Below are 23,893 nucleotides of genomic sequence, written 5' to 3'. Positions count from 1 at the left end.
ATGATTACATGGTCCCGAAAACATATTGTAATTGCATAGGGCGTCTACCCTCGCTTGTCCCTTCATGACGGCCATTTCATATTCGGTTGTACATTGAAGCAAACAACCAAACTGTATTTTATGGGAAAAATTCTACAACACCCTCTTTTCACCTCTAGGTTTCCAGCTAATAACTTATATGCTCACCAGCAATTTTCTGTGCACTATTTCTTTTAAATTCCACTGCCTGGGGATTTTTATCATTGCCTCGCTGCATTGTACAGAATATTAAACGCTGCCTAATTGCTTTGCATAAAACAAGGCCTCTTATGGTTCTCTAAACTGAGTAAAATGTATGTGGAGCAGCACAGGAACATCTAAAATATTGTTTGTATTGTTGGTTGTACACCTTTTTCCCTAGAAAAGTTTCACAGAACAGAGATGATTAAATCACAGGTAGTCAAAGAATATGTTTAATAAAAAATAATTAAACTTCCATTTGCTCTATAGAACATCATAGAAAGTAATTCAATAAATTACAAAGGACTTTTCTTTTCAAGACGCATGTTCAACTACAAGCCGATTCAGACCACACAGAACACAACCGGCATATTGCAGGTATCTTGAAACGTATTAGACACGCAGATCATAAAGCTGGAAACATGGGCTATAAATACGAGTCAGAAAACAGCTAACATTCTCATACTATCTACCGCCACACATTGTAAAAATATCCAGGGACAGAGACTTGATACTGTTAGTGGGATTCATTTATTTCTTAGGAAAAGTGCATTGTCTGTCCTCCTGATATAGCCGGGCCTGTGCTTCCTATAAAGCAGGGGGAAAGTCCTGCTCGTGTCACCATACTGCAAGTGCTTGAAGTTTCATTCCAATGGGATAAGACTCAGTGCCAACAAAATAATGCAGACACTTTCTACAACACGTAAATTGGCTAAGGCTAGAGTTTTGCTTAGGCCTCTAACAAATTCTTCAACTTCTGTAACTGTAAGGCAGAAAGAAATCCTAGGAAGTATGATCCTCAAGAATTCTTGCAATAACCACTGATGATCAGTAGTAGGCATACTTACCAATGTCAATATCATACCCAGAAGTATACCAACCGGAAAAATTAATAATAATATTATTATAATAAATATGTGATTGCGGCTTCCCATAAAACATAAAAAAAAAACTATTCATTGAAATGCAAGTCAGCAAAAGTTCTTCTCAAATGACAAGTGACAAGACTGCAGCTCTGTAGATGCAACATGTTCAAGATGGACCCTAAAGCAAAAATAATACTGCAAAGTTTACTGTGCCCCATATGTATTATAGACCTCAGACCCAGAAATTGAAGCTACTTTAAATACCCAGGTATATTAAGACTAAGCCCCCATGGTTTCAGTCCTAGCCAAATCTAGTATTAAGACAGTATTTGAAGAATAACCCCTTTATTGCATTTTACACACTCTTCTAATACATTAGAAACCACAACTTTTGTATTGTCTGTAATATAGCTGGTCACCCTACTAGTAAGTGCATATGATAAGATGGCACCTGCCACCACTCTAGTGCACTGAAAGAAAGCTACAATTTTCCTGTTCCAGAATGAGGACTGGAAACAGAAACATACAAATGTAGGCACAATGACTGTTGTCTTGCATTGCTGCATAGCAACACTTATATAAGGCCATATTTACATATGGAAGAGTCAATCACATAATTTAAAGCATAACTAGATTTTAAGACTATCAGACATTAATGACATTATTAAAGAAAATATTTGTACTGTCATTTTCTCTCTTTTACCCTCTAGTATGCTTTCTGAAGAGTTATGAAGTCTGTACAAACCAGACTGGAAAGGAGAGGAGGTTAAAGCTAATAACAGGGTCTCCTATATTATACCTTCCTTGGTAAAAGTTTGTCTATAACTATAGGTCACATGACCCCAGGCCAGCAGGACTTGGGACATCTGGTGTCCTGCTGGCTTTACCATGCACGCCTCCTTCATGATAATAAGGGGCATGATATACACAAATGTAGAATATTTCACTTGATAATTTAGTTCTGTAAATCAAAAGTAAAAGTAAATCAAAATCAAGCATGATAAACCGGGAGCACTTTGCTACTGAGCCAGAAGAGTGTTACCAGAGGCTCTCTCTGCTGCAACAATACAGGCTGTTACACTATGTAGAGCACTTCCCCTCCCACTGTATGAGATTAAAGCAGCTGGGGGAAGGGGTGGGGGAGAAGTGCTGAGACAGCAGGGGGGGGGAAGAGTGGTAACAGTGAAGAAGTTGAGTGTAACACCCCTGGAGCCCTTCTGGCTCCTGAACAAAATTTTAAAAGTTCATTTTAGAAGGAAGGAGGGCATGGATAACAAATATAAGAAATATATTAAGTGGGTGTCACTGGTTAATCATGCTCAATTTTAATGGTTGATTTCCTATGAGTCATTATAAGGTTTAGCAACTTCTTGGCGATATACTGTAGGATAGGCATGGAGGGTCGCCTATTACCAGGAGGCAAGTTTTGGTAAAGTATGGCAGGGAGGATTTACTGAATGATAAATGCAAAGTAGAAAAATAGAAGAAGAAGATTTTTTTCTGTCTTAAAGTATATTACAAAGTTTATTACCATCTCTTGCTCTATTTATTTATGAGAGAAAAAAAATCTGTAAGTGTTCTAAAATTTAGTTATGCTTTAAGGCTATATTCACACTGACGTATGGGGGACGTATATACGGCCGCCGTATATACGGCCGATATACGTCCCCCATAGGCAGCAATGGGCGCACGGCACCCTACCTACCGTACCCGGAAAAAGATAGGACCTGTCCTATCTTTATCCATAGTACGGCGCATTGCGCCATTAATTCCTATGGAGAGGGGCGGGGGTGAGCTGCGCTCACCTCCTCCTCCTCTCCCCGTACACTGCCGTTGCCCGCTACGGTACGGTACGGGCGGGCAACGGCAGTGTGAATATAGCCTAAAGATGTAGAAAATTAGCAAAGTGGTCAGCATAATTGAACTTGGGTTTTGTGTTGCTCTATCCACACAAAAATGAGAATATGTGCCTGCCAATATCATCTCATTGTAACTAGGGGACGTAAGCTCAGTACAGAGCTGCAGAATATGTTGGTAGTAGAAATATACAACTTCACACTACACAGATCTCAGGAGGGGTGTTAATGCTTTGGAATGATTTACTTCTTCTAAATCTGCTTCTGTTCGCATTCACATTGGACTACAAAGGTTTCTTAGAGTTATTTTTCTCTCACATCCTCTACAAAAGATCCTAACCTGCCTACCACCATGTTAAGAGGGAGGCAGAGACTCTTTTGGCTTCTAGGAAAAGTGCTATGCACCTGCAAAATCACGGCTCAGTCTGGGCTTTCTGGGGCAGATGCAAGGGTCATTTTTGAAGGGATTTCAAAGGGAAAGGGAAGCTTGAAATGTATTCATTATGAGGCAGGAACTGGCCTGACCATCTGGTCTGATCATATACGTTGCAGAAAGAATTGGTTAAATCTAAATGGGGTATAGCATGTACGTCACATCTAGTCATGTCCTTCCATTAAAAGTAATACAATAATCTATAAGCTGATGACCTCTAGGCAAGATGAATACATGTCGTCTTTTTGGTTCAATAATTTAACGGTACATATAACACTTTACTATAAAAATGTGGACTGTAGACAATTTATTGTCCAATTTTCAATAGACGCATACTGATCCATGTAGCCGAATGAAATGAACATTGTGGAATACTGGAAGGCTTCCCATGTCTCTTCATGATAAGATGCAGTGTAGGGATTCAAGCTGGTTTATGTGAACAGCTTGCTCAGGTGATTGGCCTAAACATATACCTGCCTGGGCCATATAAGAGAGGGGAAAACAAGAAATTGAAAATATCACTGGAATTATTTATTTAACCAGGTTGTCAGGTTAAATAAATAGAAAACTCATGTAGAAGCTCTACATGGGGCATGGCTAGCAGTGGAGTGGGCTGGCGTGGGGGGCGCTCCCGCATTTGCCACAGTCAGTGAACTTCACAAGTGAATGTTCGGAGGCTGCAGAATATTTCTACGCAAGGTAGGATCTGATACAACAGGAGGAGCATGAGTTCCGGCATATGATAAATCTCCCCCTTTGAAATATAGGCATCCAAAATCATACTGCCAGAATGTTACAGAGCCAGGGATTGGCTCTTCCATAATAACAATAATTTCATTGCAAGAGAGGGAGCAAATACATTTGCACCTGATAATGCACACTGCGGTGGAGATGCCACCCAACCTTGAGGACTTTGTGTTCAAATACTTCCATGTCTGAATGATACCCTTCCTCTGCTGGTGCAGTCTGCCGTGCACTGTATCATTTGGATAAAATGCATTTTATAACTTCTTTAATGCACCAGCGCTATAACTGGCACCAACAACTGGTGGCACTAAGAATTGAGATGGGCCATAAATAAAACAAGGATCCTAACACAGGACACAGGACTAATCTCTGACTAAAATCTCTTTTGCACACAGCCGTCTACCCTTATCATAAGGGAAGATACAGGGAAAATACGGATGACACAATGGAACTGCAAATGCTTTACGACCCATTTCTTATTCTGCCGCTCCACTTCTACTCTACAAGGGAAGTGTGTGTCGGATAGCGTCCATCAGTTGTGCTTTCACATGGGCGAGGCATGAATGAGGCTCTTACAGAGTCAAGAAGTATATTTCAGATGAGAAATCTTGAAATAAATATTCACGTTGCTTATTTCATGTACTGGCAGACTACATGATGCGGTCATAACTTACAAAAATAAAATAAAATGCTATCTTCATGTTCATTTCCCTTTCAGGTGAAATAAAAACAGGGCCACAGAAATAAACATTTGGAAATTGCCCAAAATTATTGCTGAGTTCTGTAAATGATGTGCATGAATAAATTGTAAAAAACTAAAAGGCAAAATTAAAACCACAATATACTTAGAGGATTCTGTGTTTCACTGCAAATATATTATTTATATACAGCTCTTAGAGAGCACGTTTTTCATTTTTCGTTTTTTTCCCCCATTATTTTTCATAAAATTACCCCACCCCCCCGCCCGACTTCCCTCAAACAAAATTAATGCCTTTTGCTGTAATTTCCTTACAGCACAATGTCGACTTGTTGTATTACATAAAAGTTCATCTCTGCAAGAGCATTACATGCAAAACGTTTTCTTAAAACACCATTTGCATCTTCAGAAGAAATACTGAAATGTCCACCTCTCCAGAAAATTATTTGATGCAGTTATTACACAGGTATATACAATTCATTTTTTTTTAGGCAGGAGGTTCCAAAAGGTTTTTATTTTCCTTTAAATATAATTTAAGTGCAAGTTCAGTTAAGGTTTACTCTTCCTCCGTAGAGTCAGATTCTTCAGATGAAGATGATGAGGGGCTGTTTGATCCTGATGAAGGGTCTGCCTTCTCAGAACCTTCGTCTGTGCTGTTCTCATTTTGGGAAGCCACCTCGTTCCCAGCTTTTTCTTCCTGACTTTGAGCAGGAGGAGGTGGTTCCACTGCAGAATCTGAGGCTTGAACAGCATCAGTGTTCTTTTTATTATTAGTATTTTGTACATCAAAAACATTAGGCTGGGGCACAGCTGGGATGTGAAGATTAAGGCTTGGAGTGAGGAGCATCCCTGGGTAAAGTATGTTGGGCAACAACAAAGGGTTGATAGATAAGGAGCCCGCTTGTAGTGCTGCTCCCATGGATGTGGAAGGAGGGCTTGAGTTCTGCTTGGTTTTATCATTCGGAGGAGATATTGTCCTCTCTTTATTATTGGCTTCTTTGCTATCCTTTGTGCAGTCTTTTTCTTTCCCTTCGACACAGGGTTCTGGGGACTTATTCATTAGGCTTCCCATACCCAATAGATTGGGTAAACCAGCCATACCAGACAGCAGCATAGGGAACATGGCAGCCAGGTTCTTCGCATCACCACCAGTGGTTGTAAGGCCAGCGGGTAAACCAATTAATCCTGTTAACTGCAGAGACTGGAGGTTCTGAAAGTTCTGCTGTAGGGTTTGATAACTGGATAGATCCATACTTTGAATCAGCCCATTAGCTAACAGTGCGTTGACGTTCACAGAGTTGCCTGCAGATACTGCAGCAGCAGCAGCTGTGGCCCTGGCAATCTCACTTTTTGGTCTTCTCCCTCTCCTACTCACTTCCTCACGCACCACAGGGCCTGTTAAGATACGATCAAACATGCTGTCTGGGAGAAAACCCTGCAAGAGAGATAAAACAAAGAGAATTTATAATCATTCATTAGAAGTTTCATATCAAGTATCTAAAAACTATTAGCTACTTTTTAACAACTGTATTTTATTGAAAGTTATAATGATATACAAAGAGTAAACATTGTTGTTGCTTTCAATGTGTCAGCACAGAATTTATTATGGCTTGCAATATGATTTGTTTGTTTTCTCGTAACACTGTGTACTTCATGTTAGTTGAAGTGGTGGCACAATAAAAACCTGTGTATCACAACTTTAAAAGACGCCAAACATCTCGTCCTGATATATTATAGAGTCATACACTGAACGTTTTCAAGTGTATATATACAGTAAATGCACTCAATACTTGGTTGAAGCTCCATTTGCATGAATGACAGCATTAATGTGGTGTGGAATGGAGGCTGATGGCACTACAGAGGTGTTATGGAAGCCCAGGTTGCTTTGATAGCAGCCTTCAGTTCATCTGCATTGTTGGGTCTGGTGTCTCTTATCTTCATCTTGACAATAACCCATAGATTCTCAATGAGGTTAAGATCAGGAGAGGTTTCTGGTCAATCAAGCACAGTGATAATGCGGTTATTAAACCAGGTATGGCTACTTTTGGACAGATGCCAAGTCCTACTGGAAAATGAAAATTCCATCACAAGAAAGCTTGTCCGCTGAGGGAAGCAGGAAGTGGTACAAAATTTCCTGATAGACGGTTTTGCAGACTTTGGGCTTGCTAAAACACAGTGGACCTACACCAGCAGATGACATGGCGCCACAAACCAACACCAATTATGGAAACTTGACACTAGATCTCAAACAGCTTAAATTGTGCCTCTCTAGTCTTCCACAAGAACCTGGGACCTGGATTTCCAAATGCCAGTTGCTTGTGTGCTTATTTTTCCAAAACTTTTTCTTTCCACTCATACAGTGTGTGGTGAAAGTATTCAGAGACCTTTACATTTTCCCTCTTTGTTTTTATTTGCTCATTAATGTACACTGTGCACTTCACCTTGACAGAAAAAAACTGAAATTTATTAGTATTCAGACTCTGTATTGAGTAGAAGCAGCTTTTGAGCTAGTACAGCCATACATCTTCTTGGGAATGATGCAACAAGTTTCTCACACCTGGATTTGGGGCTCCTATGCCATTCTTCCTTGCAGATCCTCTCCAGTTCCCTCAGGGTGCGGTCACACGTCGCGTTTAACGCATGCGTTTAAAAACGCATTGCAATAGCTGGAGAGTGATTTGCCTAATTAAACAGCTGCTAACACCTGTGTTTACAAAACGCAACCGTTAACGCATGCGGTTGTTAACGAATGTGTTAACATTACGGTTAACACATGCAGTTGTTAACGAATGCTTTAACATTGCGGTTAACGCATGCGTTTTGTAAACACAAGTGTTAAGAGGTGTTTAATTAGGCAAATCACTCTTCAGCTATTCCAATGCGTTTTTAAACGCATGCGACCGCACCCTCAGGGTGGATGGTGAATGCTATTTTCTATTTTCTAGTCTCTGCAGAGATGCTCAAATTGGGTTTAGGTCAGGACTCTGGCTGCACCAGTCAACAATGGTCACAGAGGGGCTTATAAACGAAAGGTCCGTGGACGCACTTTCGTCAGACTTCCCGACATTTTTCGCGTGGCTGCGACGGATATTTAACAGGGAATTGTGATGCACGCAATTGGATTTTGGTGCAGCTGTGCTAGCTTTCAAGCGACTGAAATCCGGGAGGGGGGGAGACGGGGTGCCATTGGACGATTCGGGCTGAATGTGGGATTTACATGCAGCAGGAAGAAGATGATGAACTCCGTCGGACCTGAGCGGGGAAGCGACACATGCAGGATATTGGGCGCACGATCTTAGTGAATCGCGGCACAATGCATGATCGTCGGACAATGCACTTTCTGTGAGCTGCATTGTGTAAGTAAAAGTGCCCCACTTTATCAAAAACTGTGCAAACTGCACAAGGTGCAGTTTTCCTGTGAAGTGTGCACCAGTTTCATGAATTGTGCAGTACATTCTTCATGAATCTGGTGTTGCGCCAACTTTGTTTGGTACAGCTTTAACATAGCGTGCAAAACAATTCTGTTGGACACCATGATAAATGTGGCATATGGTCCGACTGGGCACCGGAACGCCCCCTTTCATTGCAGAATTTTGTGTCGCATCAGGTATTGTGCAGTCATGACACAAATGTGTTGCGGACACATAATAAATATATACACAAAAAGTTTGCACTGAAAAGAATGTGCCAAGTCAGACAAAAAAAAAGTGCTTTAATAAATGTGGGCCATTATCTTTGACCCAGTCAGGAATAGGTTTTCATCCGTGATATCTCTGTGTTTTGCCACATTCATCTTTACTTCAATTGCAACCAGTTGTCCTGTCCTTGTAGCTGAAAAACACCCCCATAGCATGATGCTGCCACCACCATGTTTCACTGTTGGGATTGTATTTAGTAGGTGATGAGCAGTGCCTGGTTGTCTCCACAAATACCACTTAGCATGAACACCAAAAATATCAGACCAGAGAGTCTTATTTCTCATAGTCTGGGAGTCCTTCATGTGTTTTTTTGCAAACTGCATGCAGGCTTTCATATGTCTTGCACCAAGGAGATGCTTCTGTTGGCACACGTTCCCATCTCCCTACTGCATCTCTGGAGATCAGCCACAGTGATCTTGGGGTTCTTCTTTATTTCTCCCACCAAGGCTCTTCTCCCACGATTGCTTAATTTGGCTTGATGGCCAGGTCAAGTAAGAGTTGTGGTCATCCTAAATCCTAAATGTTCCATTTAAGGACTATGGAGGCCACTGTGCTCTTAGGAACCTTGTGTGCTGCAGACATTCTTTTGTAACCTTGATCTGTGTAACCCTCAGATCTGTGCCTTGCCACAATTCTGTCTATGAGCTCCTTGGGCAGTTTCTTAGACTTCATGATGCTCATGTGCTCTGACATGCACTGTGTGGTCTTATCTATGGTCAATCATGTCTAATCAGTTTATTTAAACACAACTGGACTCCAATGAAGGAGTAGAACCCTCTTAATGAGGATCAGAAGGAAATGGACAACATATGAGTTAAAAAGCAAAGGGTCTAAATACTAAATGATATATTTCAGTTTTTTTTGTTCACAAATTAGCAAAAATATCTACATTTCAGCTTTTTTTCTGTTAAGATGGGGGAGGGGGGGAGTGTAGAGAACTTTTTTGATCTTACCAATTGGCTGCAATGAAACAAAGAGTAAAACATTTAAATGGGTCTGAATACTTTGAGTATTCACTGTACAGAACTCTGTACAGCCAGCTTCTTTAGTAATGACCTTTTGTGGCTTACACCCTTGTGAAGTGTGTCAATGACTGCCTTCAGGACATCTGTTATGTCAGCAGTCTTTCCCATGATTGAGTTGCCTACTGAATCAGACTAAGGGACCTTTTAAAACACTAAGGAAGCATTTGCATGTGTTAGAAATTATTCTAATTTTCTGAGATAATGACTTTTGGGTTTTCCATGGCTGTAAGCCATAATCAAATTAACATTAACACTAATATACATAAACACTTGAAAAAGTTCACTCAGTTTGTAATTACTCTATATTATATACGAGTTTCACTTTTTTGAAATGAATTACTGAAGAATTTCTGATTTACAAAATTTATTTCGAAGCATTTATAAATTGAAGTATTCAGAGGATTTTACATCTTATTTATTGTTTGAGGCACTGGTATTTAAGCTTATGGTATAAGCTTTTCCTTGTGTTTTCCTCAGGCATTCCAGAATATGTTTTTTTTTTTAACAACAGCCAGAGAGCCATGTATAAGATATAAAATAATTGCAAAATGTATGTACTTACAGATTGCTTTACAACTTCTCCCCACTCAGGCGCCACACCATACTCTGGATTTTCCTTCAGGAAGCGGCACAGGTCTTTCAGAGGAGGAGCAAAGGCACCTCCAACCTGAAAATGCAGGAATCTTGTCATTATACCAAAACATAATGCATAGTATATATACAAAGATCTTGTTTTCACGAGACAATCCCTAAAACTATACAAAATGTGAGTATTTCCATAAGGAATGAACTTCTTTAGCAACATTAATGTCTGGTATGAAATGATATGGAGAGTACTTTGCGTTTGAATGTTTATGCCAATTTCTGGAGTTCTGTGTGCTGCTTTAACCCCATAGCGCAATAAGACGTACCCTTACGTCTTACTGCGCATGGGGGAGTATGAAGAGGGCTCACAGGCTGAGCCCTCTTCATACTCACCGGGCATTAGCTTCATAATGAAGCAAACGCCCGTCGCTAACACCCGCGATCGGTGCTTGCACCGATCGCGGGTGTTAACCCTTTGATTGCCGCCGGCAAAGCTGCCGGCGGCATTAAAGAGCCGGCGGCGCATGGGCGCCGCCATCTTGGCTCCGATCGTCACTCCCCGTTACGTCACCGGGGAGCGGCGATCTGTTGCCATGACAGCCTGGGATCACACAAAGATCCCAGGCTGTCATGATCGAGGCTATCTATTATAATGTGCGATCTGCACATTATAATAGATGGTATGCAAAATCCCCATATACTGCCATACTGTAGTATGGCAGTATATGGTAGGATCAATCAGACAACCTAGGGTTAAAGTACCCTAGGGAGTCTGTAAAATAGTAAAAAAAATAAATAAAAAAAAGTAAAAAAAAAATTATATTAAAAAAACATAAAAATTCAAATCACCCCCCTTTCCCTAGAACTGATATAAATATAAATAAACAGTATAAATCATAAACACAATAGGTATCGCCGTGTCCGAAAATGCCCGATCTATCAAAATATAATAACCGTTTTTCACTGCGTTAAACCCTGTAGCGGAAAATAGCGCCCAAAGTCGCAAATGGCATTTTTTTGCCATTTTGAAAAATAGAAAAAATTCTATAAAAAGTGATCAAAATGTCGAACAGTCCTAAAAATAGAAGCATTGAAAACGTCATCAGAAGTCGCAAAAAATGACACCACCCACAGCTCCATACACTAAAGTATGAAAAAGTTATTAGCGCAAGAACACGGCAAAATGAAGAATTTTTATTCTGTACAGGAGGTTTTCATTTTTGTAAATGTATGAAAACATTATAAAACCTATACAAATTTGGTATCCCCGTGATCGTATTGACCCAATGAATGAAATGGACATGTCATTTGGGGCGCACAGTGAAAGCTGTAAGAACCAAGCCCACAAGAAATGGCGCAAATGTGTTTTTTCATCATTTTCACTGCATTTAGAATTTTTTTCCCGCTTCCCAGTACACGGCATGGAATATTTAATACCATCACTACGAAGTGCAATTTGTTACGCAGAAAATAAGCCATCACACAGCGCTGTACATGGAAAAATAAAAAAGTTATACATTTATGAAGGTGGGGAGTGAAAAATAAAAACGCAAAAACGAAAAAGGGCCTGGTCCTTAAGGGGTTAAATGACGATATCTTTGAACAAGGTTAACATATCATAACAATTTTAGCTTGTTTTTCATGACATGTGAGAATTTAACTTGATACAAAAGTTTTATTAATTACATATTTTTTTCTTTATAAAATTAGCTGATTTATCAGACTCCTTTCAGTTAGCCCGGGGAACCTGTCAGGGATGCTCACTTTCATCCCTCCTTTTTCCATTAGCTATGGAGCCATTAACAATCAAACTAAGAATACATGCAAACGACCATAGGGGGACGTATGGAGATTACTCAGGCCTTTGTATAAACTGGGGCAAGTCCTGTCTTTTATATCTTAATAGTAAAAGAGCTTATTATTGTTACCAGGCGGAATAAGGCATAAAAGTTCAAGGTATGGGCAATATTGCTCCTCTCAGAGGTGGGTAGAATAAATCTGGTAAAAATGGTGGTGCTGCCCAAAACATTATATGTCCTGCAGCAATACCGTTTGTATGGGGTTTTTCACGATTCAACTTATTTACAAATTGTCCTAAGACAGAAAGAGCCTTATCGGTCAGGCCTAAAACATAACTTTTATTAATGTTCACCTAATAAAACATACATTGCTGTAATTCACTCAATAAAGTAAAAAATACTTGCTGGGGCTGCTACACATAACAAATCCCTTTAGGGGGAATAATTCTACTAGTGTATTTGATTAGTGTACCTCTGCTGTGACACTATTAAGCAGCCTTAAACAAGACACCTTAAAACACATTCACAAGCCCCCCCCCCCCCCCCTCCGACATGTTTCGCTGGAGCACCAGCGTCATCAGGGCATCAGGGCTACTGATTCGTGGGAGGAGCTAAGGTGGGTATAAATAATTTCTGGGTGGGATCAAAATGTCACTTTGGCCAATAAATCAAAGTTTATTATAGTTGCCTAGCAACACGTCACTGACAGATGTATCCGCCAATACGATTCAAGCTTCAACTTTCTAAATTGCAGCATCCAAAAACAATGGGAAGTACGGCTTTCCAGGACTTGTTCCTATATTACTATATATACACACACACTATATTAAAACTGTGTCCTTTACCTGGGTAACTGAAAGGGAGCTTCTGCAGGCTTGATCTTCCACTTCCCTCACAAGCAGCTGTGGTCATTTTTCTCTCGGAGACTATGCTTTCTCTACTTTTTGCTTAAGCAGCCATGTTTTTCTTAGATTTTTACTAAAGTTAGTATCGGAGCTGGATGCTGTACTAGTCATGCACTGGGCTACTATGTCAATATCTGTTTGACAATGAATAATTGTCAAGATTCTATGCCTTGACCACAAGGATTTTATTGTACGGTCATGTATATTGTTCAATAAACCATTTAAAATTAGCTGATAAATGAATACAAATGTGGAATACATAATTTTTCCAATCAAAGTAGTAAAACTGAATAAATCTTTATCAAAATATAATTAAAAATGTGTACTGTATCAATCCATCCCCTTTTCCCAGGTGCAGCTACAGATGCAGAGGGTGCATGTACTTCTGTAAACAATGTCTTTCCTGCGACAACTTCCAAAATCTGCCTTCATCCGACAGGGTAGAGGGGGCACACTTCAACTGCTTACAACTGCTGAACCCTGGCTCTTGGCATTTTAAAGGGCAGATTCTCCTCTTTGATATGACACCAGATGTGTGTTGCTACGATTGTGTTTGTTTGTTTCACACAATCGAAGATATCCACTTTTAAATTTACAGTCAGAAATAGAAAGCTGTATAAATTAAAAAAAAAAAAAAATCACATTTTTTTAAGGCAAATTTAACAGTGGATATCTCCTGTTCTATGAAACATCCACACAATCCGGATATTGTGTTTCTAGGTTCCAGGGTTCAGGAGATAAAGCAGAATGTGGCCCACAGTCATTACGCTACAAATGTGTTATCTGCACGAAGTATGTAAAATATGATATTTATAGTCATATGGCGCTGTGAAGGGGTTAAGCGGAAACACCTAACACCCAATATCCAACTTGCCTTCCTGGCGTTCCTCTTGTTGATAAGCTGGACACGCTCCTCTCCTGTTAGGCTGTTCACATCCAGCTTATTAGGATTTCTACAACGGTGCCTCTTCTGTTTAGGTCTTCCCTCATGAAGCTGCATTCTCTACATAGGGACACAAATAATAATGAAAGAACACATCATACGATGAAGTTAGTGCTTGTAATATCTACACATCCAAAAATAAAAAAAATGATATAAAATGATGAATAAGGAATCTCACAGGAATGAAAGCTCCCAAGTCTTCCACATAGCCAGGATGAGCCTTGAGCCAGCTTTCTAAATCTTTTCTTTTTGGGGCATCATCTCCTGCAAGCCTTGTGCCATCCTTTAAATTGATGACAGGCACTGGGCTGTCAGCATCCAGTGCTCTGTGAAGTTGGGCAGATGGTAACTGTGGGCAGGTTGCAGTTTGTGACAGGGATGGAGTACCCGCCTGATTAACCTAGAGAAAATAAAATAAATGAGTTATCCCAAACAAGCAGAGCAGAATGTTATTTCAATTAGTTACTCAACAGTGAAAAGGAGATGCCTTCAAAAGACCTGGTTATGGAGAGAGTGACTGAGCAAGTATGTCCATCAGCTTAGTAGGTGGACATTTACCCAGTTTTCTACTTTGAGCACCAGGTGGTACTATGCTATACATGTAAATATCACCTTATTGGTTGTAAAAATACTTGGTGTAGTTTTTTTTATAATCAACACCATAATTTTTTACTTTGGTAAATAGTAAATCATCAAATAAAAAGTAGAAACATGCGCATCCACATTTACCATATCTGCAACACTTGGTTCATTAGGTGGACACATAGATCATATCTCTGCTATTAGCAGGAGGAACCGTAGCTAAATGTTGGCTTTGCCTCACTCCAGCTAATCAGTAAGTACACAAGCAGTAGGTACAACTAGGAGAAACCAACATATAAGAAAAACCCCAGAGCAAGAGTCAGCGAGTGCCTAGCTTGTGTGTACTGGTGATACAGAGACCTTGTGATGTCCAAAAGAACAGAAACTGCTGGGAAACTGGAAAGGGTAGAGGCATGAAAAGAGGAGTCGGCCTCTTGGCATGATTGGCCTTACCACACATGGTAGATCCAGAAAGCAGTGGTCACTTTGAAAGTGCCATTCCCTTACAACGTCCCTCTGAGATGAAAAGAAAAAGAATTATACCTTCTTAAGAAAAAGAACAAGAGATAGCTGCACCCTGTTTACATGAAAAAAATAAAAATAAAAGTGCCCACTCTTTGGGATGAGGGATATGCTGGACAAAAGGAAGGAAGTAGTGCTGAGACAGAGACATAGGCGGAGACACTGCTTGTCTTGGTTTAGGACCATTAGAGCAAATGACAGGAGATTGCTGCCAATTCGGACAACCAATATGCCACCAAATATGCCATCTTCCAGGAAAGGGTACAAAGTGTATGATCCCCCAAGGGTTCAAAGGAGACATCTTGCATGATATCCATCTCAAAGTTAAGGTCCCACAGCCATGTGGGGGCCTTGGGCCATAAGCAACACTAGGGGAAAGATTACATATCAGACTTAGGTAAGTAAGTAAGGCTTATGCAAGTATGGACATAGTAAGGATAATATGAGCAGAGTGATCCTTAAGAAAAACCCCTGGTTTTATATAGCCCTTAGGAGGTCCCTTCAAAAAGGGTGCCAACCTCAAACTACAGATCAACCTCAGGACTGCCAGTTGTAAATTTAGGCTACATTCACACAGTATGAGGGACGTATATACGTCCCCAAGCTTGCAGGCGTACATACATCCCCAATAGAAAGCAATGGCCAACCCTCCACTTCCATCTCCTTACTCCCCATCTAATCCGGAGTCACTTTAGGTAAATGATAAATGGTGGGCCAGTAAGGTTATTCTGGATAATTACAGTGATGCTGCATGATGATTTATTGAATTTCTATTGTTGTGTATTTTCTCTTCAAACTGGAATTGGTTGATACCTTTATTTTTAACCCCCACATATCGGGTACAATTGTTGTATCCATGATTCTTTTCTCCTGGTGTTACCCCTCCCCTCTTCCCCTGATCCTTTTAGCGTCTTGAAAACTTAATAAAAATGTAAATTCGAAAGAAAGAAGGCAATGGCCGCATGGAGCAAATGGTACCGCTCTGTACACGGGTAAAATAGAGGAAATTCCTATATTTCCCCATGTTACGGGCCATGCGCAATAGCTCACTATGGAGAGGGGGGGGGGGGTCACCCCCTCCTCCTCTCCATTGTGGCTGACGTATGCCTGCCTGCACGCTCGCCCGTAGTCGTGCTTAAATGTAGCTGTAGAAGGATGGGGGTTAAGAGATTTATTTTGGTGGATAGGATACAAAATTCTGACAGCTTATCGGACAAGGGCGCTCAGCCACGAGGAGCTGTGCACCGAAGATGTCAGGGTAGGAGGAGAAAAGAGGCTACTGGGACGTGGAGTTGCCGCGACTTGAAGCCTCATGTCCGGCTACACCACGCCCCAGTAGCCCCTTAAGAAAATTAACATATTAGGGTATTAAAGTATTAAAAAGATAGCGGGGACGTGAGGATTAGCTCTAAAAAGGGCTATCCTCACATCCCATACATCCACCTACCACCCTTTCTACCTTTATAGGTAGAATCGTGGTGGTAGGTTCCCTTTAAGTATATACTCACCTCTCTTTCCTTCAGCTCCTGACAAACAGTCAGGGTTACCCTTCCCTTGACTTCTTAAGCTGTTTTGAGATCGCACCAGGGGAACAGCAAGTGAATTGATTGCTAGCGGGCAACAGAGGTACTGCTTGTGTACAAACTGATCAGATCACTGGGAGGTTAGGTTATTCCTATTGCCATAACACATCTCCTAGACTTACATGATTAAGAAGTTTATTTCGGTTCATAAACAGAATATCAACACCCTCTACGTTCTTCCTTCTTCCCCTTCTCCTCTTGATGATAGGTTGTGCATCATTTCCTATGCCATTCATGTTGGCATTTGGCACCACACTGGGATTACCTTGTAAAATAATACAGTTTATTAGATTTTTCTTTTACAGTACAGAATAAGTCTTTAACAGTTAAAGTGAACCTACTGTTCATGAGGATTTAGGTCCACAAATCACCACCAACCAGTTATCCAAGAAAGTAACAGAGTTATAATGATGTCCTTCTATATTATGTAAAATTAAACAGTACACGAAAAAATAACTCAATGAGGCACATTTACTAAGGGTCCGTCGGATGCATTTCCGTCGGATTTCCAGAATTTTTCCAATTTGCCCTGAATTGCCCCGGTTTTTGGCGCACCCAATCGGATTGTGGCGCACAGGCGCCGGCTTTCATACGACACAAATCGGGGGCGTTGCCGTTGGACAACCCGACTGATTCAGACAAACCGCAGAATTTAACTTTAAAATTGTGTCGCAACATCAGCACTCACATGCACCGGGAAGAAGATGGTGAACTCCGGCAGACCTCAGCGGGGAAGCAACACATGCAGGAAAATAGACGCATGATCTTAGTGAATCACGGCAGCAATGAATCCTCGTCGAACATTCCGGATCGGCGGCGTCAACGGGACGGGTAAATAAATGTGCCCCAATATTCAAATAACTTTTGAGGAGTCGTGATGGAGGAGAACAGTCACAGAAGAATAGGCAGGCAGTCCCCAACCTAAAAACACTGACTTACACATGACCCCTAAAAACAAAGAAGCCTCTCTGCTCACTGAGACCTCTGGTAAGGACCTATTAGTCCCAGTTGCGACTTACATACAAATTCAACTCAAAAACAAACTTACAGAATCTTGTACTTAACCCAGGGACTGCCAGAAATAATAAATCTTTATTTATATAGCGACATTATATTCCGCAGTATTTTACAGATCAAGAAAGTCACATACTGGCTTGACAGATGTCCTTAAGGCAAGTTACATCAAACCAAGGTGGCTGCTAATGCTAAAAAGCAGTTTATATGATGCAGATCCACAGTGTGACTCTTGTCAACCCCCACTTACAAATTTGAAGTTCTTTTTATGTGTAATGCCGAATCTCCCAGTATAGAGAATGAATATCATAATGATCCGATCCTGCACTGTCCTGCATAATAGGTTGGAGGAGTTTTGTGGGCTTAAATCCTTTAAAGTTTTCCTTTAACACCAATTCAACAGCAAATTGTACAGTGCACTGTAGATTGTGTCCTGCGAGATAAAAGGCCTGTAATGTATTCTTTTAGTAGAAGACGTTCTTGTAGTATGTATTCCTCGAGAGGTTACCGTGACCCTATATCACATGGTTATGCAAAAAAGGATTGACACTGCACCGCAACGTGGCTAATAATAGTGACCCATATTATATGAAAACTCATGGCTACAAAGTGCTTTAGCTGAAGAAAACAAAACATTTTTTAATACAGTTAATACTGTCCATTTAAAGGGATCATGGAAAAAAGAAGGCTTCAGGCCTGGCTGAAAACTAGGGTTTCATCAAATATAAGTAATAAAACAAGAGTACAGTATTACAAAATTTAAAAGAGTGACACGGGAGTGTGGAGATTGCTATAAACTCTGGGATTGGGGAGCATGTACCAGTTTTCTGCAGTACAAGGCACAAAAAAGTCGCAATTCGTGACCATGCTCCAATTTTTCCCCTCTCTTTCCAGGCAGTAAAGCGTGAAGCAGGGTTTTCAGTTCATCCGGGCACATAATGGGTGGTCATGCGCCAGCGGAGGAGATGTTACAAACGGGACATAATGTGCCAAGTCTTAATAAATTCCCCCCTATGTCTGAAAAGCTAAAAGACTCCCCAATGTTTGCTATTTCTAAGAATTAAAGGAAACCTACCATTTCAAATGGTAGGTTTAAGCTGTAAACACCGAGCACCAGCTCAGGGTGAGCTGGTGCCGGTGCTTAGTTTCGTTAGTGTTAAAACCGCGGTATCGCGGTTTTAACACTTTTTAAACTTTATAGCAGAAGCCGCTTCGGCGCTGCGCGCGACCGTGCGCGCGCAACGCCTGCGGCATTTCCTATGTAGGCGCGCGCACGATCGTGCGCACGCAGCGCCAAAGCAGTTTATGCTATAAAGTTTAAAAAGTGTTAAAACCGCGATACCGCGGTTTTAACACTAACGAAACTAAGCACCGGCACCAGCTCACCCTGAGCTGGTGCACGGTGTTTACAGCTTAAACCTACCATTTGAAATGGTAGGTTTCCTTTAAAGGGAGTTGGTGAGGTATAGTGAATGTAGAGAAACTATTTACAAAACTTAAAGGACATCTACCACCAGGATGAAAAATTGTAAACCAAGCACACTGACATGCAGGTGTATGCCCCCTCTGGCAGGATCTGCTCTTCTTTAAATTATCTTTACAGTATTTTTCGGACTATAAGGCGCATCGGAGTATAACGCGCACCATCAATAAATGCCTGCTAAAATGTCTAGGTTCGTATATAAGGCACACCGGATTATAAGGCGCACCTGATTATAAGGATGAATGACCAGCAGGTGGCAGACCTGTGCACAGTTCAGCTGTTGTATGTAAGTACGGTTCATATGCAAGGCGCACTGGACTTGTGAGAAACTTGTTATTTGTGAGAAAATCAAAGGATTTTTTGTGCACATATAAAAAATACAGTAATCATTTTTTATGCTCTTGATTTTAAGAAAACGCTTTAAAGAGGCTTTAAAAATTAGGGAAAGGACCCTAAAGGGCTCCAGACTCCAGAATAAATCCTGTAAGAGGGGGCACAGACCAGTATGTGTGCTTGGTTTACAATCCTTAAAGGACACCTGCCATCAGGTCTCTGTCACTAGTCCTGTCATCTCAACCTGTTGGTAGCAGCTCACAAGGATCCCATCCCAGCCTTTATCTAGTTATTTCATATATTAATCATTATAAAATCATCTTTTCTTTATTATGTAAATGAGGCTGGTCACATGGTCAGAGGCAGTGATGTCACCCCTGTTACACCTCCCCTCTACTCCCCTGCTCATGTCTGTGTGTAATGTATAGTAAAGCATAGTTAGTGTGTGTGCTGCATCTGTTGACATGCTGCATCCTCCTAATACACAGACATCAGCTACACAAGTACCTGACATGTTCTGCTATACACATGTGTAATACACAGACATCAGCTACACAAGTACCTGACATGTTCTGCTATAACATGGCTGCATCCTGGAGCTGTTGTATCTCTCCTATACACACACAGGCTGCAGTGGCCGTCAGCACCAGGAAGCACATAGAGCAGCCATTACATTATTATACAGGCTGTCAGTCAAGCACTGGGGGTGTGGCTGTGCCTCCCACTCATGAATAAGACGGACAGCTTGAATATGCTAATGACTCATTGGACATTTCACAGGTCATTTGCATACAGCTTTAGGACCTCATTGTTTAGGTTTACAGGCATGTGGAGGGACAATGAAGGGATAGAGGCAATGCTCTCTAATCGCAATTTATGAACACATATTTAGATAAGGGGTTTTTGGCATGCCGGGTTCTCTTTAATCCTGGCGGTAGATATCCTTTAAAGCTTAACAAACTTTGCAGACAGTAGTCCAATATGCGTAAAAAAAAGCAGCGAAATGCACAGTTTGTTAAAATGTTAGTAACCATTTCAGAAATGAACAATGCGGTTACCGTAGACCAGGAACACACAATAGAACTATTGTAAACCAGCAAGATAACAATAGCCAGACAATGTCCATATTAGCCTGTAGACAAGTTCAGTAAATAAAATAATAATAATTAATAAAACAAATCTTGTCACCATGAAATGAATTTCAAATGACCCAACCTAAAGGTTTCCCTACATGACCATGTACCTGACACAGCAGAAGATTTGGGAAAGGTTACAAGGCTAGCCTCTGAAGCATTCTGGAGATCTTGTAGTCGGGCCAGGTACTGCTGCTGCCCCATTCCCTCCTCAATGTCCAGCGGTCGTTTTTGAGGAATCCCTTGTTTCTGAAATGTCAATTTCAAGCCTCCTTCCTAAAAGGGTAACAGATCTGTGTTACTGGGAGACCACACATTGTGAAGCATGCAATTTATAGCTTAAATGTCTGTACTGAGACCTCAAGCTTGAAGCTTCACAACACTGAAAGCAAAAAGCCTCTATTCTCCACACTGTAACCTCATGTTATTGCACTGAGCCATGCCTTTCTGAATCTACTTACACTAAGAGGAAACTAAAACACTGGGTTTTCCTACTGAATGCAACTCCGAATTATAAAAAAACAAAACAAAACAGTGCACTCTCTTTCAGGGTTGAGCAAAATTTATATTCACAGCTAGCGACTGAAAATAATCTTAATTATTCATAGCCCGTAGAAACTCTCCGGCAATAAGAAATGTTTTCATCCCTGCACACCTGTAATCCAGCCCTGATAGAGAAATGTAATGTAATGTTGGTGTCCAATCTCCCTGTTGTTTCTTAACTCTCCCATACGTAATGCTGCAACGCATGGTCAGCTTTCTGGGGGGACAGTGCGATTATCTAGAGACCACAATTATGTAGCCAGAAGGCTTTACAGTCATATTCTACATTCTGTGGAACAGAATTGTGTCTAATCTATCCTCACACATCACAGTATGTGCCCCCCCCCCCCATCATCCAGAACCCATCATCCAGAACCCATCATCCAGTAAACCTGATGTCTGAGATGTTGATCCCGATAAAATAAAAACCCTTGTGGTGGCCAGGGGGAGATCACATGTCCAAGCTTAGAGGAAATCTATTCAGCAAAATCAAGCACGACAAACCAGGAACACTAGATCCATGCACCATGACTGTGGTAATCGTCTTATATTCTTTATCCATTGCCTCCTTCCCTCTAAAATCCGCTTTTAATATTATGATTATGCTAATGAGACAGAAGGGCTTAGGGGAAGGGGGCTGCAGATTCAAAGGCTGTTAGGCTACATTCACATGGACGTATGAAAACGGCCGTATCCGTACCGTTTTTTTACAGGTTACATACGGCCACGTTCATTTCAATGGACAATACGTCTGATCATTTATGTTGCCGTTGTTAACTCCATTCCATACCGTACCATATACTAGCCGTATAAAAATATAGAGCATGTCCTATTTTCTCCCGTATTTCAGTTCTGTATGCCCTAGAAGTCTATGGAGACGTATAAAATACGGGTTACATACGTGCTGCATACAGATGAAAAACGTCACGTATATACGGGCTCATACGGCCCGTAAATGCGGGATTGGAAAAATCATACGCCCGTGTGAATGTAGCCTCACAGTGTGCAAGGAGCACTTCCTTCTCCCGGTGTGTTAAACTTCCCCTGAAACAGTGTGATTACATCAGGAAGATTGAAGGGGGGAGTGCTGAGGGGAGGGGGGGGGGAAGGGGGTTAAAACAGTGAAACCAGAGCCCTTCTCGCTTAGCATAATGATAAAAGTTGATTTTAGAAGGAAGGAGGAAGGATAAATATAAGAAAATTACCACAGTCACAGTGTCTGGATCTACGAGTAAGTCCTCATGCACACGACCATGTGCTGAATTGGGGCAGGACCCGGGTGTAGCACTCATCCGGATGCATAAGGGAGCAGGGGAGAATGCGCCTCAGCCCTCCTGTCTGCAGAGAAGCAGGGTGACCACAAATCTGGCAAGAGATAGGACATGTGGCTCACCACACTGTGACCAGGTGCCAAAGACCTCTATTGTGCGCATGACCTGGTGCGGCAGGATCACGGCCACAATTAAGGTTGTGTGCATGGGATCTGGGAGTCCCTGGATTATCTTGCTTGATTTTGATAGTAGATTTCCTTCATGAGAAGAATCCCTGAAATATTCAGATGGAAAGTAAATACTGTTTGGTAATACTTTTTGAATAATAGGGACATATACCAGAGTGCTTCTTTTACCAAGCAGATGGAAAACCTATCCATAATCACCTTCGGCTTGCTGTCTATAAATAGGCATTCATGTTTACAGCCAGAGATTTTAATATGCTGAAGAATTAAGAAAAATTTTATTGGACTGTTATTATACAATTATTTAATTTTACTTATGTAAAAAAGGAAACCCCTATGCATAACGGCCAAACGCTGACAGTTCAGGTTGGTCTATGCTCTAGGAATTCCCATTAAAGAGTATATATTGGCAGAATTAAATTATATATGGATGTAAATATCAATACTTTTTATACATTTATACTCTATAACTAGCATAAACCGAGTTGGAAATGCATTGGTCACAGCCCCCCCCGTAGTGTATAGCCTGCCAGCCCCTGTATTATGTAGCCAGCCAGCCCCCTGTAGTATATAGCCTACCAGCCCCCTGTAGTATATAGCCTGCCAGCCCCCTGTAGTATATAGCTAACCAGACCCTGTAGTATATAGCCTGCCAGCCCCCTGTAGTATATAGCTAACCAGACCCTGTAGTATATAGCCTGCCAGACCCCTGTAGTATATAGCCTGCCAGACCCCTGTAGTATATAGCCTGCCAGCCCCCTGTAGTATATAGTCTGCCAGCCCCCTGTAGTATATAGTCTGCCAGCCTCTGTAGTATATAGTCTGCCAGCCTCTGTAGTATATAGTCTGCCAGCCTCTGTAGTATATAGCCTGCCAGCCTCTGTACTATATAGCCTGCCAGCCTCTGTACTATATAGCCTGCCAGCCTCTGTACTATATAGCCTGCCAGCCTCTGTACTATATAGCCTGCCAGCCTCTGTCTTCCTGTATATAGTCTGCAGCCCCTGCCGCCAGTATATAGTCTGCAGCCCCTGCCCCCAATATATAGTCTGCAGCCCCCAGTATATAGTCTGCAGCCACTTCCCCCACTATATAGTCTGCAGCCCCTGCCCCCCAGTATATAGTCTGCAGCCCCTGCCCCCCAGTAAATAGTCTGCAGCCCCTGCCCCCCAGTAAATAGTCTGCAGCCCCTGCCCCCCCACCGACAGGTCCTCTTCTATACAGTGATGCTCCGGCACGTGTCAGTGTGTGGCTGACGTCATGGTGTCTGCGACGGACCGTGCAGGGACACAGAGCTGACGACGGAGCAGCGATAGATAGAAGCGGTCCTGCAAAGGGGCGTCGGAAGGTGAGTACACTTTGTGTTTTTTTTTTTCTTGACTCCAGTATAAGCTGGCTCAAGGTTTTTCAGCACATTTTTTGTGCTGAAAAACTCAGCTTATACTCAAGTATATACGGTATATATCTTCCT

General features: G+C 41.4%; 1 protein-coding gene across 6 annotated transcripts in view; it reads right to left on the bottom strand.

The window, feature by feature from the left end:
* Positions 1-436: 436 nt before the first annotated feature.
* CHD9 (chromodomain helicase DNA binding protein 9) overlaps positions 437-23,893 on the bottom strand; it is a 151,790-nt gene continuing 128,333 nt past the window's right edge. For all 6 annotated transcript variants that reach the window (XM_072117699.1, XM_072117700.1, XM_072117704.1 and 3 more), the window contains 6 exons: positions 20,534-20,699; positions 16,583-16,725; positions 13,952-14,173; positions 13,705-13,833; positions 10,104-10,208; positions 437-6,253 (listed from right to left, as the gene is read on the bottom strand). In XM_072117699.1, the coding sequence (XP_071973800.1) occupies positions 5,375-6,253; positions 10,104-10,208; positions 13,705-13,833; positions 13,952-14,173; positions 16,583-16,725; positions 20,534-20,699 (1,644 nt within the window). In that variant the 3' untranslated portion in view covers positions 437-5,374. The remainder of the gene's footprint in view (positions 6,254-10,103; positions 10,209-13,704; positions 13,834-13,951; positions 14,174-16,582; positions 16,726-20,533; positions 20,700-23,893) is intronic.

This window comes from Engystomops pustulosus, chromosome 7 (assembly GCF_040894005.1).
Source record: "Engystomops pustulosus chromosome 7, aEngPut4.maternal, whole genome shotgun sequence".
NCBI classification, from domain to species: domain Eukaryota; kingdom Metazoa; phylum Chordata; class Amphibia; order Anura; family Leptodactylidae; genus Engystomops; species Engystomops pustulosus.
Note: the sequence above shows the minus strand (reverse complement) of the source record. Positions and strands in the feature narration are given on the sequence as shown.